This window comes from Struthio camelus, chromosome 1 (genome assembly GCF_040807025.1).
Source record: "Struthio camelus isolate bStrCam1 chromosome 1, bStrCam1.hap1, whole genome shotgun sequence".
Classification (NCBI taxonomy): Eukaryota; Metazoa; Chordata; class Aves; order Struthioniformes; family Struthionidae; genus Struthio; species Struthio camelus.
In genome coordinates this window covers 77,830,186-77,850,129 of record NC_090942.1, presented here as the reverse complement: position 1 = coordinate 77,850,129, position 19,944 = coordinate 77,830,186, and the positions used below count along the sequence as shown (strand labels likewise).

Here is a 19,944-nt window from a genome sequence, read left to right as displayed (position 1 = left end):
TGGGCTGAAAACTCCCAGTGCTTGGGCATGATCCTGTTAGTATTTATAGAAATAACAGTCCATTTGCATGTTTATTTGAAAATAAAACATTTAAACTGCTATTGCACACAATGTTAATAGTTAAGGGTAAGCATACATCAAAAATCAGTCATTTTAGTTCAAGTCACATAAAAATAATTCTTCATTTTTACAGTCAGATCAGCTAAGCCATAGCAGAGGAGTAACACTGATTGCACCGAGCGCTTAAAAAGGAGGCATTTTAATACTATGAGGTACACCTAGACTTGATCATAATGTTTATTATTGAAACTACATCATGAAAATAAGTTTAATTCTAAATATAGGTTGCTTCCATTCAGAGGCTGGGCCATAGAGCTAACATGAAACAATATTTATATAATAATCAAGTCTATAATTAGGACTGCAGACAAAATGAAATATCCAACTGATCCACAAACCAAATACCCTAGTTCTAAAATCATTTGCATTTATTTTCTTTTCCCCTTTTTTATAAGGATAAAATAAAAGAAATAGAATCCATATTATTTGTGATGTTCCAGGTTCTTTTTTGCTTTCTTAAAATAAACAGCAATGGGAAATCCGCTTACTTTCTTGAACAGACCAACCAGGTCATTTCTTTTTAACTTTTATTGACATTTTAGAAAATACTCTTCATTATAAAACAGTAAAGTATATGCTTTGCATTTAGTTTAACTGAAAATGACAATTGTCTATTGTATTACACTGTGAGATTCCTAGGCTGGATTCTGCTTCCCTGAAGCCATCCCTGAAGCTTCTTCTGTAGATTACAAAGGCAGTCCTTAGTCAAAACTGTCCTCTAAGATTTACATCTTCTGGGTGTAAAAGGGAACATTTCCATGTAGTAACACTGGTACCTTCTCTGCTCCTCTTCCATTAGGTAGAGCCAGCAAAAGATTCAAGTGGGGGAGTTCAGTGTTCACAAATCCCTTTCTTTGTGTTGTGTAGGAACTAAAAGAAAAGCGCAAACTTCTCCAGTTTTCTCCTTTGATTTTTTTCCTTTATTCTTCTCAAGTTGACTGGCCAGCATTTTCTTATATATGCAGTTCATTGTTCCATGTATCTGTAATAATTATGTCTGCATGGTAATAGAGATGGATTATCCATTGACTGCCCTTTAAAGCATCTTCAGGGACCATACAGCTAGCACACACTGGCTTTTGTAGGCAGTTTCCAAGTCTATCAAATACCACAGTGTCTCCAAGTGAGGTTTTTCGTAGAAGCATCATTTTGAGAGCAGCTATATTTCTAAATATGGGAGAAAGATATATCCCTACTTATGAAAGTAAAATACAGAGAACAGGGCATGCAAGAAAAGCTGAGAGAAATTGGAGGGATAATTAATGTATTAACTGAAAAATGCAATTGTGGGTTGAGTGAAATGATTAATATGTTTAGCTTGAAGTTAGCAAATAATGTTAACCAAAAAGAATGTTTTGATTGGAAAGTCTATGATTTTTAGTCCATTTTGGCATCTCCCTCCCTCTGGCTTTTTATATAGTACAGGTACTATTTGAAATTATGTAGTTGCTGGGATTCAAGGGCTTTAAATAAGACTCAGAGAAACATCTGAACTGTTGAATACTCCAAGGTGGACATTGTGCAATTTATTCATCTGTAATTTTAGAAATAGACAGTTTCAGCTCATTTGTAGCTGATTTCTTCAAAAGTGCACTTTTACCATACTGGTATGTTATGGAAACCTATTGCCACTTCACTACTTTTTATTGGTGAATCAGTTAAATTAAGGAACATATTTATTTTTAAATGAATGAAACAAAAATATGATTTTTTTAATGTAACAAAATTCCTAGATTGCTCTGGTCAAAAATCAAGACGAGTCTGTTAGGCATTGTGTATGCATATAAAAATAAAAAGAGTTTACTATCCAAAATGTTCACAGATTTTTTTAGTAGTTTGGAAGTTGTTTAATATAGAAGAAAACAAGTATGCACAAAAAAGAAAAGATGTTTTTACAAAGAAAGAGTATATGCAAACATGATTTATTTGACAAAACATGGTAAATAAATCCCTCTAGATGTCACTAATTGTTCCACACTTTGTTTGCAATACCATAATTCATATTCTGTAGCTCTATTGTAAAAGCTGGGATGGATTCAAATCACAAAGTATAAAACTGAGTCAGGACTGAAATTCTGGTGTTTCTGATGGACCTTTCCCAATACATGACAAAGGGGAAGGTGCAGGGAAACAAGTTAGAAGTAATGTAAGGGGCCGATCTTCAGCAGTTCTGCACACCGATCTCTTTCACAGGCTCTGTGGGAAGTGCGAGTTCACTGAACCTCAAAGAATCAGGTTCTTTTTGTTAATGCAGAGTGCAGTCTGTTTGCAAATTTCAATAAAACAGAAGAGTCTTATGGAGAATGTCCTAGCATGTGGAGTATGTACAGGTAGGCTGGGTAACCAGCAGGAATAGTAGGAAGACTGTTATAGAGGAAGATTGTTTTGGTTTCTATGGCCTAAACAGGATAGCTTGACAAATCTTTTTGTTTCTGATTCTTTCTCCCTTGTGCGATCTTGCACTGAAATAAGAAGAAAAGTGTTTTTTCTGTGGGGTAGTTAAAGGCACCTTCAGTTGTATTAACAGTGGCTGGGACACAGACTCGCTAAGTTTTTCCTGCTCCTCTTTGAAAGTCAGTCTCCAGCCCAAATCTTCTCTTAGCTGGGTTGCTGCACAGTGGAAAAATGCTCCTTATTTACCTTCACCTTTCTTATCAGCTGTAGACCACATCTCTTGAGAAGCCAAACCATGGAGATCTTCATCAGCTAACAGACGAGGAAACACATCCCAGACCAAAATTCTATGTTCCCCCCCTAATTAACATCATTTAATTTTTCCTACCGTTGTGCTAAGTTCATTTTATCCTGTTGATTGATTATTGTATTATGCATATCAAAACAAGTTCATTTCCTGAAATGCCTACCAAGTCATCCCTCGTAAATCAGCTAACACAGAGAGAAAGGGAGTGAGAGGATTAAATGACTTAGTGGCCCAGGATGCTTATCGCCTCCTACCGACTTTTCAATATCCATGATGTTGTGAATATCAGGGGTTCACTGGTCCCTAGCTCCCTTGTTAGTTGGTTTCTGTGCATCTTCCCTGCTAAGTACCCATTTCATGCAGTCAGCCATAATCTGCCCTCAGTGAAATAGTTCGTCTGTTTAGCATTTTAATTGTATCAAGTACAACTTATGTAACTGATAAAGCAGGAGACTCATTTGAGAAAAGCTTATGGGGATCAAGAGGAGTGAAGTCAGACGAGTTCAATTTTTGAAGACTGTTTAAATCCAGTTCCAGGTTGCATTAAACAATTTAGGACTTGATTGCATTGAGGCAGTTGCATAAGGATGGGGGGAAAGCTGGGCAAGGGGGCATTCTTCTTTCTAGGATTTACAGGAAAGAAGACTAGGAATGACTGTAAAAAATATCTGAGAGACAACAGGGGCTTGCTTTGTGGGTGCCCCAAGAAGTGAATTAGGGCAGGGGCCGCAGGCTTCTGGCAAGGTTTAAAATGTAGGACAGTGTAGCTGATGTGCTCCACCTCTGCCTCAGGGATTTAACAAAGAAGTGATGCCCCCTGAGGCACTTTTGTGCCCCAAAGTAATGCAACTTCCCACCACTATACACAAAGCCTGAGTAGCCTGAGTGCACAGGGTGCAGCCCACCCCAACTACTGACTCAAATGGCAAAGAAAATATAGTTTGTAAGCAGTAGAAGTCAAGCGTAAATGGATCTGAAAGACTGATGGAGCAAAAGCCACGTCTCAAATGTGTTCTGTAAAGTGCCACCAAACTTTGCCATGTCCCATAAATGTTTTGTAATAACAAGATGTGTGTTATTTTGTTTAACTAACGTCTTGTTTTGCATCATTTTCATAGGTAAGCTTGACAGCAGCGTTTTAGGGAGGTAGATTCTCAGCTGGGCTAAAATGTCATTGGTTTTTGTAGCAGTCTGATATTACATTGATAATGTGCCCCCAGCTGTGGCTGAATACGGCAGTGTTATTTCCCATATACAAATAGATCCTTGCCACTTTCAGGTGATCTTGTGGACATGTGTTTAGGAGACAGAAAGGTCCCTGCACGTCTACATCTGAAGAGGGGGCATTTTATTTACTGTGCTACACTAAGAGCCCTTCTTAGTCCTCTGGCATACTGTTTAACTAGAGCAGTGTTATGCTGGGGTTATGTGACTGGATGCTGTTTAGGCAAACATTTCTTCTTCCTGCTGTCTCATTGTCATGGTTACCCAGCAATGTGGTGTGCTCTCCACTTCCTTGAAACAGGCCCCCATCCTTTTGCATTCAGATGCAGCAGAGAAATGTGGCACTTACACGCTTAAATACTTGACTGCGCTGCAGTGGGAGCATCAGAAATGCCTTATCTTTGAATGACTTGTCCACTACTTTGTAACCTTCCTTCTCGTTAAGAAATCTAGAAATGAAAAGCAGAAGCATACAAACAAATGAAGAATTTCAAAGGCCTAAATCAAAGTTTATTGAAATAAAGGGAATTTTTGCATTGGCTTTATTAGATTGACACAGTAATTGCCCCTTTTGATCATTCTTTCATTGCAGGCTATTATGTCAGGAAAATGCGTTCTAAATTATTTTTGGATACGAAAAAGGGAAATTTTGATAGTGAATTAAATTTTTTAGGTAGAATTGTTTCTGTAAGGAAACAATTTTGTTACAGAATGAATTTCAATTAAGCAAAATATGTCATGTTTTGTTAAGTGTGAACTGAAAGGTTTCATTAAATTAAATGTGTAAAATTAATGCTTGACATCAGTGTGCTATGAGAATATGAGTCAGACGTTGAAGGCTTTCCTCTCTTTTCATTCAGAACTAACGCTAAGTGAAAAGTTCACAATGAACAGTTTAGCTGGCCAATTTGGCTTCATTTCCTGGCTAGAGAATATCTGTGAACAGTTATGATTTCCTCCATCATTTCATTAGTCAAAATTACTTAAAATTTGTTTTAGGTTTTTCTCTAAATTGGATTTAATTGATTAAAGCTTTTAGAATGGCATCTTGTCAATTCTGTTCAGTTCATATGAAACTGAATATGTTTCTTCTTTGTTGGAAGGGAACAGCAGAAAGAGTTGTGGGTGATGTTTGTTGTTTGCCTTTAGTAAGGTGAAATTATTAATTCAGTACATCAAATATCAGCTTGCTTGAGTTATGATACTCAAGCTTTGTTTGACTGTGATTGATCAGATAAGTTTCATGGTCGAATATTTTTTCACTGATTGTCTGAATGTGCAAGTTTTTGCAGGAATAATTACTTATGCTGAACTAAAGTTTTGCTTTGTTATATCCCTGACTCAGTTTTGACTTTTTTTTTGCATGCCAGTAAAAGTTTGATAGTAAAATAGATCCCTGTGCAAGATGACCTGTGTAAAATATATGTATCAGTCAAGTTTACACCGAGGCAGATGGAACTTAAGTGGCACATAAGACCACATTTTTCCTATCATATAGGTGTCTCAATGCCTTTAGAATCAAGTCTGTAGGTTTGGAGCAGGCCTTCTGAACTAAGATGAGTTTCACCCAAGAGGTAAATGCAAGACAGGCATAAACCCTGCTAGGCAGAATTCAGGAGAATGAACTGTTTTTGTCTCTTTGGTTTGGGCACTGCTGATCTGTTTTTCTCCCTTAGCTATGCAGAGACCTCCTTGAAAGTAGTCACCTATATACTAAAAACTAAAAGCTTTCCTCAAGTTGATTTCTCACAGAAGGTTCTTAGGTTTTTGTTTAAGCAAGACATCGTTTGACCAAAAGTATACATGACTTAAAAACCACAAAGGTTTCATAAATACCTAACCTGCACTGGAGAAGAGATCACTAAAATAGCATGCTGCAAAGCTAGACCTAAGTACCCTGTTCAATAATAAGAGCCACTGATTGGGCTCTGTTGCCTTTGGTAATCATCTTGTGGGCAGCTTGTCTGCTGAGCAAGGAGCTTAAGCATCTAATCCAGGACCAAGAATTGCATTAGAAAACAGTGTACTGTAAAGCTGAACCTCAGTTCCCTGTTGAATTTATTCACATTCATCAGCATTTTAAATTATAAGAAATTTAAGTGACCTCCTCCTTAAGAGTGCAAACTTCTAGAGGTTCCTTACGGAGGCAGTTCTGCTCATAGCTGCTGGGACTGCTCCTACCTGAGATTCGCAGTGCACTTCCTGTGCATCTCCCATTAGCACTATCCCTTAGTGATAGTGCTGTAATACTCCACACAGATAAAAGGAATTGGTGCCTCTTCTACATTACATGGTGTTAGTGTCAATGGATATTGCCTTGGCACCCAGAGCAGCTCTTCGGAGGTACAAAAAGAGTTTTTTCCACTTAACTTCTCTCTAGCAGATCAGATTTTTTTCACACATGTGAAGGTGGCAGTTTAGCTTGCTCCGCATTGAACACATACTGTTTTTCAGGAACATAAAAAATTTTGACTGTTACCATTTTCCAGTGCTATTTTCAATGGGAAATAACATACATGGGAATGGCCTGAAAGAGTAAACTCAGATGAAATAAGCAGCTGGCAACCATCGCCTCCACTGCAGTCAGAGTGCTGTGGCACCAGCAAATTTCAGCATAAATGTCAGTCATAAGATTACAAGCAGTAGTGGGTCTTTTAAAAGAGACCTCTGGCAAAGCCAGAAAGGGCAGAGACCTGCTTGTCTTTTTCCCTTTTCTTCTGATCACGTTTCCCTTGGTAAGTGTAGCACCTGAAATGGTCATTTACTTCTGTGGCATATCTTTAAGATAATTTATGTAGTTAAAAAAGCAATTCTATTATTGCTTTTAATACTGGTTCATACATTGCTGCTTGATGTCAGAGTAATGTGGTGTACAACAGATTAAATATTGCTAATGTTCTACTGATATGTTGCCTTGTATTCATAGTTTGGCTTGGAAAGTATCATATGGAAAATGGTTCCTGTGCCTTACTCTCAGTCAAAGGTACAGTGATGACTAGTGAGAGCAGCTTTTCATTTAAGCTAATAAGAAACTTTTCTTTGCTTGCTGCAAATAAATAAAGCTATCTGGTTGGATTGCTCTGGAATATCTCAAAGCAATAGTATGCATGTTCCTCAGAGAATATGAAAAGTAACTAAGGGAAAGACAGGATTACTCTCAGTAGGCTTAAATTTACTATTTTGGTAGCTCCCCTGGAAACAAATACAAAAATCTTTGCAAACGGAAGCAGACTGAGCTACACGGAGTGCTTAGACCCTCCATGAAGAAGCTGACCTGAGCAGATGGAGCATTTTAACCAGGATTTCTGTGAGTGGCAAGTGACGTGAGCTTTTAAGGTGCTCAGCCAGATACCCTTCAGGCTTTTTAGGGGAAATTTTCTCAGACATTTCTGAGAATTGGATCTTAGTGAAATCTCACTTAAGAACCTCTGAGAAGAAGGCAGTGAAAATTACTATGTCCTTTTAAAAATACAGGATGTCATCTTCAGGCCTCTGTGTAGACTGCACCTCTTTATCTTCCTTTGATCCCTAAGGCCCATATTGCCCCTGCCGTGGATACTAAACTAGAAGCTCTGTCCTGTCTTCTGTGCATCACTTCTCATTGTGCCTCAACTTTGGCTTTGTGCCGTTTACTTCTTTGAGGAATCCCGTGGCATCACATTTTTTAGAATATGATCAGAAGAATAGGTTACCTCAAGGTAAATTAGGCACATCAGCATTGGTCATTGCTGATGGGATTAGAGGTCTTAACATCACATGGCTGAGCTGCCCCTTATTTGCACAGGCTTAAAGGTATTCACATTGGGAAATAACATGGAACAGCTGGCACCCTCTGAACTCATATCCTATTGAAATAATTTGCTCATAAGCACATGCCAATAGACTAATCCCAGCATATAGGATATCAGCTTCACTTACCACCTGAACTGGGTTACCCATTCCACTTCCCTTCAGAGTCTGACCAGTGAGGAATAAAGTGACTCTTAATCTCAACAATAGGAACACAGCGTAAGAAAAAAAATTGATTTTATTAGAGTGGTCCAGACAGATCTGTATTTTCCATTCACATGCTATAGTCAATGCAGGACAAAATTCAAGTTTCTTTCCAATTTCTTTGTACCGTTTGTGACACTTCCTCAGAAGACTTTCCTGCTCCAGAGGGGTCAGACTTCCTTGATTTTTGGCAATACCAGACCATAGCCTGTTTTGTCAAAGCCAGTGTCCGCAAGCTGCCTGGAGTCAAGAGACAGAATTTTAGAAGTTATTAAAGTGTATGTTGTCTCTTAATGACCCTTAAGTGTTTACTGATGAGGATTATTTTGACCTATTCTTTGTCCCTGGTGGTGTTCTCATCAACTTAAACCAACAACAGCCTTCCCAATAGTCAAATCAAGATCCATTTTTCGTAATCTGTTCTACAGCAGTTCTACTTCCATCCACCCCTTACATGACTTTGCTTTCAAGCTGTAACGGCTTACCCTCCCAGTGCTTGTAACTAGAAGTGAGTGCATGTTCAAATACAAACAGCATTTGAATTTGCATCTTTGTAATATGTAAGCAAAAAGCTATCAGGAAACAAGAGATCAGCTATAATCACAAACCACTACAGCCAAAAATCAAAATCAAAAATACCTTTGCTCACTCCATGCTGAGCACAGAGCAATGAGAGAGAGCCAAAGCTGAATTTATAACAGAATTTCATGGCTGATGCAAAAATCCAGGTCTGACTGACTGTCATCTAGTTTGCAGGAGCTGGAAGGGACTGAAGTCAGATACAAACATTTTTTATTCTAAAAACAAGGAAAAAATCTTAAGTGCAAAAACTTCCTATTTCTTTGCATGCATAACCTGCATGACACAGAATGGTGAATGGACAGAGGAACATGTTTGCTTTGCATAAAGAAATCAGCACCTAAATAAATTGATGATCAAGAAACTGATGTGAAGAAGGATGGTAATGAAAATGTAGGTCCTACAGTAACTAGAACAAAAGTGAGCATTTTCTATATATGCTGTGCACCACCAGGAGGAAAAAAGACGCCAATTAGAAATGGCTGGATTTCCTTAAAAAAAGTTTTCTGACAAACAGGTCCTGACCGTTTTCCAGCACTTCTGCACAATTAAAGATCCTGGAGATCACATGCCGTTTTCAGGAAGCAAGCAGATAGCTTCTTGGTAAAAGGCAGCAGAGAGTGTAACTTTCAAACTGCTTAACTGACCTATAGGAACGAGCAGATTTCCTTGGTAGGTCTTGCAGTAGCAGCTAAGGATCTCCTTGTCTTCCCCTTCCTAATCCTCTTCTGAGAAAAACCCATATGATTAAGAAAATAGAGGCTGTTGTGCCAAAGTGGCAAAGCAAAAACAGCCAGTGGGTGATTTAGGACTATAAAACAATGGATGTAGCTCCTAACCAAAGGAAAAAAAAATAAAACAACTCTAAACTGTGATGAAAACAGTGGTCCTGCTGAATGCTTGAGTACTGGCAAGAGCTTCTGAGAACACACACTTTGTGACTTCTTTGGAAAAGCACAAAGAAGAGGGTTATGCTAAAGTGCAGCCCAGCAAACGCTTCTACCAGGGATTCCTCAACATATGAGGCAGCCATACACATGGACTACCCTGCAGAGGTAACAGGTAGACTTGCACTTGGTAGCAGTAGAAGATGCAAGGGAAATTTTCTAAGTATACCACATGTGAGTGGCAAAAAGAAGACTAAAACCGAAGGAGAATATTAAAAAACAGAGATAATTCTGAAGTTATTTTTGTTGCTTTGGTAGGACTTGAGCAAGGCACAAAATCAAATGTGTCAAAAAACATAAACAACGGGATTCAGAGAGGGAAAACGAGTGACTGTGATAGAAGAGCAATGGTCAAGTTCAGTTTGTCAAAAGAGTTGCTTATTTTAGAAGAGATAGAGAAGACTAGGAAATCAGACCAGAGCACTAGATCCCACGTAGCTACAAAAATTTTTTTCAAAATAGCTACCTAAATGTGGATTTAGGAAGCAAATGTGAAGGCCTATCTGGGATAGCCTTCTTGCTGGGGCCACGGTCACCTCATGTAGATTATACCAATGTTATCCAATCTCAAGACGAAGATCAAATAAGATTAAACCAATGTGAAGAAAGCGGTTACAGCTTCTGGCAGGCAGTTGCTCAGTGCAGAGCTCTGTGTCATGCCCAGGGAGGGAGCTGTGGTCATCTGTGCCAGCACTGCTGCCCTGGAAACAGCAGTTTCAAGGCCTTGATAAGACTGGGAGATGAAGGAGAGTTAATATAGGATTCTGCTTTTTCTCCACTTCTTTAAAGAAAAGAGGGATTTCCCTGTAGTCAGTGCAGAGGGGAATCTGAAGTGGGTTTTGTGGTAAGCTGACAGAGAGCGTCTGACTAAGTGGCAGAGGGAAGCACAGAGAATGGAGAGAGGCTGACAGAGGTTGTGGTTTGGTTTTCTTTACGGACAAGGTAATATCGGTAAAACCATATGTGCTAGAGGAGGACATATTGGGGAGAGAAAAAGACTCTTGTCACCAACAGGAAATGTGTGGGAGTCTGGGATGGGATAGCATAGCAAACTTGCAGTGGTAGGTGGCTGAAAGTGACCAAATGAGAGGAAATTGAAATTTTAGATACCAAGACAGGTGAAACATGTCAAAAAGAAGAAAACAGAATGGAATACAAAGAAAAGAAGAGAAGGAGGAGAGGGGAAGTTGAGAAATGAGCTAAAGACAACATCTGCATTTTAACTGTTGCTGCAAATTCATCTAATCCAGAATGCATGTGAAGCTTTCACTGCTCCTTCCCTTTGTTTGGGGGATTTTCTATTTTTAGTTAATAGCATACAATTCATTTGTCTATTGTAGAGTTGTTCATGACAGACAAATATAATATAACAGATTATCTTCCATTAAAAAACTGCAGACTTGGGTCAGCTGCCATCTCACTCATTCAGTTTTGTTCCCTCCCAAGGGTTCCATCTATCCCGACAAAATAAATCCATGTATACAGCGTTAGGGTTTTTTCATGACTAGGCAATATCTTCGTTCCCTGGAAACTTGCAGTTGTTATTTGTCTTTGTGAACCTCCCCTTTGAAAATGCCAAATCCTTCAAATTAATGCTTGGGAGGGTCACATTTTGCATTTTAGTTGTTGAAAAGACTTTGCATTTATTCAACAATATGGAGGTCCCTGAGGATCAGCAACCGCAGTTTATTTTGTAAAAGTGTGCTGTGCTTTCTGTAATTTGGGGGTTGACTGCTCACATAATCATAGCTACCAACATTCAAAACTTACAGTATTTTTTTCTTCTTCTATTATTACTTTTTCATCATAAAATACAGCTGTTTCTTAATATGGCTAGATCCTGCTCTCAGTGAAGTGTTTGTCTTCACTGGTACAGAACTGATCCCTTGTTGGTTAGAGTCATGTCTTCCAAAGTTTTGGCGGGCTAATTTTTGGTCACCGGCTACTTTTCTTTGATCCATTACCAGCTATGAGGGATTTGAACTATCATGGGTTAATTGTATTCAGCTGTCCTTTTCAGCAGGAGTACATTTATCATCATAAAGCCAACATAGTTTCAGTGGGATTTCGGAGAGCTGAACAGGTTGCTGAACATCAATGTCTTCAATTTTCCTTATTCACTACCAATTTTATTTTTAAATTTTATTTAATTAAATGAAATATAAGTACAGTAATTTTTAGATGCGAACTGAAATTCTTGGAAATAAGCACATGGCTTTCCTGATCAGATAGCAGTTCCAAGGGGGAAAATGAAAATAACTCAGATTAAAGGTAAGTTGAGTTAATATTCTAAATCTAGAGGTTCTTGTATCTTGGTCCAGCACTGCACAGCTTGCTCGCTTGCCCCTGTTTCTGGGCTGTGCTCCTCACTGAGATTACATGGAGAGGATTGAATACTGTAAGAGCAAGACACTATTTTTTATTGAGACCTAGTACAGAGAAGGTGTCCAAGGCCTTCAGCCCAGCCAATTTTGTCTGACTAGTACCTTAAGAGACACTGAATCCCCACCTTTCCTGTAGCTATTTTGTGTAACCTTCGGCAAAGCAAGTAGTTCTCCTCTGTGGTATATATTAAACAGAATTACTATGATAATAGTGGCTGTGTAAATAATTAAGATAGATAAGTAGTCAGCCCAACATATTTGCACAGTTCTGTGCCACCATTTTAACTACCCCTTCCCAGTCAGTCTGTACTCATACTGTCCTTATTACCATCAGAGTTTTATGTTGTGTGATGTATTTACCTTTCCAGTTGCTCTGTAAAACAGGGAGATGTTTTTTGTTGCCCTCATGTGCCGATGAGAGTCAGCACTCTAACTCCACAGTTATTTCTCCATCTCCAGCGTTTTATCAAGGGCACTTTCATTAATGAAATCTTACAGTGACAGGAAAATTACCTGTATTTTCCAGGTTTCCTACTGCTTTTATTATTATTATTTGCATTTAGCTCAGTCTAGACAGTATCAGTGTGTTTCTCTCTGTCTCCAGTCCACTTCACGTTCTGGTGTCACAGTCTAAGACAGCTTCCACTGTTTGGGTTCATAGCATTGCACTAACATGTTTTTAAGTTTAAAAAAGAACACTATGTTCAGCAAAATTTTTAGATGAAATTCCTCTCTTTTCATATTAGATTTAGTAAATCCCTTCCCTTTCACAAATGAGAAATCAGGGCCTAAACTATTCTGACAGCATTTCTAAGTTTTTCACTTGCAAAGCTTTTTGTGTTTTATAAATCTAATTAACTGTAATAAGAAAATAATAGGACATAATGTTTGCTTTACAAGGTGATTGATCTCTTGGCAGCCTGGCAGACTCTTATATTGATTGGTTGGTGGATAATGTCAGAGTGGATATGTCCTGGAGGAGAATAGCTGACACCTAAATCCATATGTGACAGATTACCATCTGTGTTGGAAGACAGGTTTCTTTGGGAAATTGCAAAGATAACAGGTGAAAATGGAGAAAGTGACATGAGGGAAATGTGTTGAAACCTGCCTCAACCCTTCCATGCTCTAAGAGCATTCACACAAAGCTCTCTATTTTGTGGGCAGCATGTTTTCAGGATGAGGGAGATGAAATTTTAATCACACTCATTCCTGTCTGCCCAGTCTAGTTTTAATTCTGTTAATGAGGGAAATGCCTTGCCCCACAGCCTAGCCATGAAGCTAATTAAACAGAGAACCTTCAATTGCTACTTAGTGGAAGCTCGGTTCAATAATGATTTTCATACATTACAGTTAATTAGCGCTGTGGGAGGGGAAAAATGAGGATGTTGCTGAAGTGTAAAACTCAAATAAGAGGTGCTGCAATAGGTGCCTTATTTCATTTTGTAGCTATCTATCTGATGCGGGGAAGTCGCACACTACTATTCCTGCCTCAGTTTCGCATTTGTTAAATAAGATTTAATTAAACTTATCTCTCCTGCAGAAGTGTTGTGTAGGTTTAATGTAATGAAGCTGATAAGATGCTGGCCTTTGAAATCCTCAGCACTGCATAAATAGAATTACTCCTCCCTGAGACATTCAAAGCATGTTAAGGGCAATGAACTGCATTGGGAGAGTACAGTCGCAGGTACAGTGGTGGAACAGCACAGGCACTTCCTAAAGTAAAATTCACCTGTAAAGAAGTTCTGCATTTGTTCACAAAATCTTGCAGGGCGAAGCACTCTCAGCATGGAATAGTAACATGCTGCAGTGTCAAGCTACTCAAGGGCCCAGGCCACAAAGGAAAAAACGACTTTAATTTGACTAAAATATTTTGACTATAAATGACTTGAATTCAAAATACTTTGTTCAGTTAGTATAATCCATTTTAAAGGATTGGTCCTGAAAATATTGAGTGATAGTTACCAATACCCCATTACACAGAAAGAGTAGAATGTTACAACAGACTGCTAGAAAAACCCATTGCAAAACTGAAACTAGGACTCCTAACCCTCTTTAATCTCCCAAGCAACAGCTGGCTTGATGTTTTCAGGGACAGGGAGGGAACAGTAGAACCTAAATTCTACTTTGATTTAGATTTGCTCACAGTGGCACTGAATCCAGTGAGTCTGAGGATATGAAATTATTGTTATACCTTAATAAAGTATCCCTAGCATACATTATTTAAAATGTTATGGAAAATATTATTCAGAGCGTTGCAAGTGTAGCCTGATATGTTTATGTTATCCCAAAATTACTTAATATATTTCAAGTTTTATTCTGAAGTGCTATGCAAATATTAAAACAGTTGCAAACTGGTGGCTTCGGTTATATTTGTAATGTAGAGCAGCATGTAGTCATGTGTTTTGTGCAAGCCTGTACCGTTTGGCACATTGCCCAAGCAAGGTAGCCTGTTGAATTGTGCAGCAGGATGGGATTCAGAGGTGGATAAGTTAGTTTTTTTTCTGTGCCTCTGTTTCCACATTTCTAACATGGGGTTAAAATGTTTTGTGGCCTGCTTTGTACAGTACTTTGTAGTCTGCACGTATCAGGGAACTAGTACCTGCATCAGCAAGGCAATACTGTTCACCAGGTTTGGGGATCAGTGGTGACTTTTAAAAGCACATGAATGAGCAGGGAATAAAAATCTAAGGAGAAGAATTAGACTAGCCTTCTTCACAAAAAATGTCTGTTGATGTCCACTGTATGCTGATAATAGCATTAGAAATCCTAATACATGGTCTTTAATAAAAACAAGAAGGGTATGAAGCCTTCATAATTATTTTAGGTTGATCTTGGGGTACATTGTTTTATTGGAGCTAGGTAGCATTTTAAAAGAGCAAAGGATTAGACAGACACAGTCTGTTCAAATATTTATCCAGCCATTGAAAGGAGAAGCCTCACTTCCGGCTGCGATGAGGCTGTGGAAATCTCCGTATCCATCATTGTTCAAGAGCTAAGTGATGATTGCATGTTGATTGCCCTTTCAGTTGCCTTTAAGCAGCTTATGTGAAATGTTAAATTCTAAGATGCCTAAAATCCCTGCTTTTTAATTTGTTCACACGCACACGCACACACACACACGCGCACACACACACACACACACACAGATCGGAACCAGGTCCTTCCAAACATGAATTACACTGAGCAGAGCTTAAAAAGGTATGAGTGGAACAACCCTAGTTATCACTGTTCATCTTCACAGGAACGTGAAAAGAAAAATAACAGATTGTCAGTTCCCTCTAGTCAAATTGTAGCTATGCAACTTATCACAAAGCATCTGTGTTTTCTGCTCCTTTATTTTAAGCAGTAAAGCTTTATTTAACACTGATTCTACTGCCCTCCAGTAGTTTGAGATCCTCAAAAACCACAGAATAATTTTACATATAATGCAACTCTTTATTTCAGAAATATTTTATTTATTCCTCCTTCATTCTCCTAAAAAAAATTAGAAGAATGCCCCTTCTATTCTTCTAAAATAAGTTTCTGAGTATCCAAAAGAATATGGAGAGCTTTGCAGAATAACTAAGAGGAAGAGACATTTTAAAAGAGTATTTGGAACCATGTACCAAAATTGTGAGTTATTAGCCAAATGCCTCAAGGCTGTAGGGTCGCATACGCCTAGAGACTATGCTTGCCTTCGTCAACATGTCTGTCCTGACACCAGGCTTTTGCTTATGGGATTCACTGCACGATTGGACTTACTTTTAAAAACTCACATAGAGATAACAGCGAGCCACAGAAGCTGGAGTGGAACGTCCCCACTATTTAGGAACAGTGAGAAGACCCACAGTTTGGTTCTGGGTCTAGACCTGCCCACAGCTTTTAGGGGGGCATTGCCAAGTTGCATCTCCAGGCCTAATATTTCTGATTGCTTTTTTTCCCAAACACCTTGACTTTTAAGAAAGTTGTAGGTGCCTTCATGCAAATCTCATGTTTGGTTTTGTTTATTGTTTTTAATTACCTTAAGGGAAGAAGAAAACTCTGCACCCATGCTTTTATATCAAAACCCATTAACCTTGAAAATGGTTCAGGTTATCTGTTGTGGCATACCTTCACCTGCCATTTCTGAGTAGTAAAATCTAATGCTTTCATGGGTTTTATTGATCTGCGTTTTCCATTTCTACGTGTCCCATTGTGTTGGTCACATCATTTGGCAGTTCTAGTAGATCAGTCCCTTGTATGAGGAAAATACTATTTAACAATATTAACTTTAATTAAGTCAATTTAAAAAAGACTTTTGGGGATTTGGCATTAAAAAGACCCCTTGGGATTTCATTGCTAAGGCCCTGTAAGCCTATCGGACCCCTAGTCTGCATAGCGGGAATAAACAGCAGGTTGTCCACTCTAGTTATCAGGACATTTTACATACAAACTCCTGTGGAGGAGTACAGCCATTTACTTATACTTTCACATTCCTGGGGATATGGGGGAGCGGGCCACTGTGGAAAGTTTTGCCATTTTTATGCAACCTGTATCATCGGTTGAAAAGGATCTGCTTCAGGACTATGTATGAACACCAGTTTTCTGATTCTTCAGCAGACAGTCCCACTAATAGTATGGGGAGATTTGACTGGGTAATTTCCAAGCAGGTAGAGACTCAGTGATTGGTTTCCACTGTATTTTCTTTCCTTACAGGGCAGACAGACATGTCATGGAAGCACAGTCTCGGTGGAGTTTGCAACAGGCACTTGACAAAGTTGGGTACCAGTCAGTTTAAAGATAAATGGGGCCTCACCTTCTCACACAGTGGAATAATTTATTTTCACATGGCTCATAACAAGAATTATTCATAGCTATGGAAAGAAAAATAGAGGGAATATAGACTTGGTGCAATTTCTGTGAACCAGTTAGACATGATACGGTTGGATACTGTTCTATTTCAAGTGAAATGCAGCAATACTGTGCTCTCCATAGAGTGAAATAATTTTTACATGCCTTGTCAGTCTTGCTATGGCCATGGAAAGAAATACAGTGGAAGCAGAGACATTGGCGCTATTTGTGCTATTTAGAATGTTTTTGCAGCTAACAGTTTTGACCTCCATTCTGTTTTGACGGTTCTGGTTTCAAAAGGCTATCATGTATTCCAGCTAGAAGAAATGAAAAAATACCTTCTTTTCCTATGGACTCTCCCATGTTTCACCCAAATCCTGGTTCAGAATTAGTCCAAAGAATTGCTGGTGTAAATCTGATATGCAGCATTGTCAGTGGAAGCACAATGATTAACAGCTTCAAATCTACCCTCAGAGGCCAGCAAGGTTTCATTTTTGTCCCCTATGGTCTGCAGAGATCCTGAAAAGGAACTTAATGAGACTGGAATTTGGAATTTAACATGTGAAAATCAGGGGTCATCATTTATAACATCAATCCTTAACTTCAAAATGGTGTTTGACAGGCTGCAAGTAATTTCTGCTTCAAGCAGTCTCAGTCAGGCAGCAGAATAGCCCAGAGGTTTTGATCTTACCATGGGTAAAAGAGACCTTCTTCGTGATGGATGACTACTGTGTGTGTTTATGATGCATAACATATCAGTAAATTTAATTTAACAATTCCAGTTATCCAAAACTTTTGTCAGGGCAAGCTTGATCTAGACTATAGTTAGGTACACCTGAGCCATGAAAATGGATGGAACAGTTGGGGTTATCCATCATAGGACCTACAATGCAATCCTAGTTATGCATACTGGAGTTGGGGCAAATCATTGCTAAGAATGGAAATGCCAGCATGGGAAAAATGAGCCAACAAGCCTTATACTTTCACTGCTGAGCTGGTCTGGTGCTGGTGATCACAGCTGAAACCAAATGAGTTTCTGCCTCTAGTCTCATGATATCCTGTAGAGCTGCCCAGAGTTTGCACTTCACCAAATGTATCAGGTTTGGGAGCCTGAGGTTATTCGCTCTTGGTTCCTCAACTTCAGTTACCAAAAGTGGAAGACCATAGACAAACAAGACTCTTACCATCAGCTCAGTTTGAGAACTCTGTTGCCTGAGACATAAGGACTTCACCTAGCTTGGTGCAAAGCACTTAGGGCCAGATTCCACCACTACCTCTGTTACCTATCATTGTACCCTCAACCTTCTAACAAGATTCGATACAAAAGCCAGTCCTTTGCAGACCCAGACACAAAAGTAATAAGCAGTAGTATTAGTTCAGAGGGCCTCAGAACAGCTTTCCCTTCTATTTGCCACAAGTGCACCTCATGAGCAAATCTTTCTAATGATGTACACTGTTCCTGCTTGCCTGAATAGTATATCCTCCTGAGTGTATTTCTGTCATTGCCAGTGCAGCAAAGTACTGTCCAGAAAGGAGGGCAGAATTTGCCTCTCAGCTATTAAAATCTCTAGGTTTACCTCCTAACTCACCCTCTTGGTGCCATATGTTGCTGCTATTTATATTTCATGTGCAGAAACGGTAAAAGCCATACTATTCTTATTTTCAAAATGAATGATGTCCCCTTAAAGTCATCCTAAATTGATCCTACATTCAAATTGTAGTTGTTTGTTTTTTTTTTTTAAGCCCCCTTCATACACCAGTATCATGCTCTCTTTGACAAATTGCCTTCTCCAGATACTAGCTCTTTTGGCATCTTGATTTGCATTTTGCAAGATTTGCTTTTTAAATAGCCAATTGTTACCTCAAAGTTTCAAAGCTCTCTTACTGAGAGGCTTTTTAATAGGGAAGAACACTCTCTGCTCACTTTTCTGAAAGATATTGTTTTCACTCCTAGAAATGTGCAGCCAAAGCTGTATGACATATTACTCCTTCACTGTTTACATCCCTAAAAAGAGCTACATTTTTGGCACTGGACATTTTTGGCACTGAAAAGATAGTGTTCCCCACCCCTATCCAGATAAACAGCAGGTCCATAGTTCTTTAACTGGGGGAGGATGGAAAGGTGCCCTGTATCTCAAATGAGGTTCTGTAATGTATTAGACACCTATTGCACAAGCTCTTATGAGATGGAAAGGGACTGGTCGTTCCAGTTCTTCAAAAGCATTCAGAGAAGTTATAAAATGGAGGAAGCAGAATCACCAGCTTGAAGTTCAGAAAAACAGAGATATTACTGAGTTCTTCACTGCATTTCATAGTCGTTATTTAAAGTAAGATACATTGATTCTGTCCTTCATATATATGCCTGGCTTTCAAATAAAGGCAATAGGTGCTCTGCCTGCTGAACGACAGAAGGAACATCTCAAATACACTCACAGTTGCCCTGCATTAACAGTGAATCGGAAAAGTTAGACACACAAAACTGGGTATTCAGTGACACTGTGTTCATACTGGACAAACTAGCATATAATACTATGTACAATAGTCCGTATTTCAATTTTTATGTGTTTTCAGTTTTTCATAGCACATATATAAGGTGAGGGATTCATATCTCACACAGGCTGAAGTCTTCTGTTAGACAAGCCACTAGATCAAGAAAGAAACTTCCCTGCATTTTTTTTTTTTAACATCAGAGTGCGTCAACCTCAGTCATCTGGTGGTTCCACTGCTGGGAGAAGTACTTCTGTCTCCAGAACAACTCAGCCCACAGCTTTTTTTGTAAGCCTTGCCAGAAAAGGTTGGGAAAGGTACTTCTGGCTAGCCTGACTTCTAACAGAGACAGCAACCTCTTTGGGGAGCTGAGTAAACTTCTAAATTCTTGTCCTGAAGTAATCTAAGTGCTGTCATGAACTAAATCTTCACCCACTCATTTCTTGCAGACATTGATGAGTGCTTGGTAAACAATGGTGGCTGTGACCATTTCTGCCGAAACACAGTTGGCAGCTTTGAATGTAGCTGCCAGAAAGGCTATAAACTGCTCACAGATGAACGGACCTGCCAAGGTAATACTTCATTTATTTTATTCTGTGTACAACAAGGATGTTAATTTCATTGGATTTTTTTTTAATTAAGTCATTTATGCTATAGAGTTTAATCATACTGTCATAGGAAGTAAAGTTAGAAAAGG

The 19,944-nt window shown here is 38.9% G+C and overlaps 1 protein-coding gene across 7 annotated transcripts in view; it reads left to right on the top strand.

Annotated features, from left to right (window-relative positions):
- SCUBE1 (signal peptide, CUB domain and EGF like domain containing 1) overlaps window positions 1-19,944 on the top strand; it is a 214,991-nt gene that overhangs the window by 140,024 nt on the left and 55,023 nt on the right. For all 7 annotated transcript variants that reach the window (XM_068951089.1, XM_068951117.1, XM_068951081.1 and 4 more), the window contains one exon: window positions 19,697-19,819. In XM_068951089.1, coding sequence (XP_068807190.1) covers window positions 19,697-19,819 — 123 coding nt within the window. The remainder of the gene's footprint in view (window positions 1-19,696; window positions 19,820-19,944) is intronic.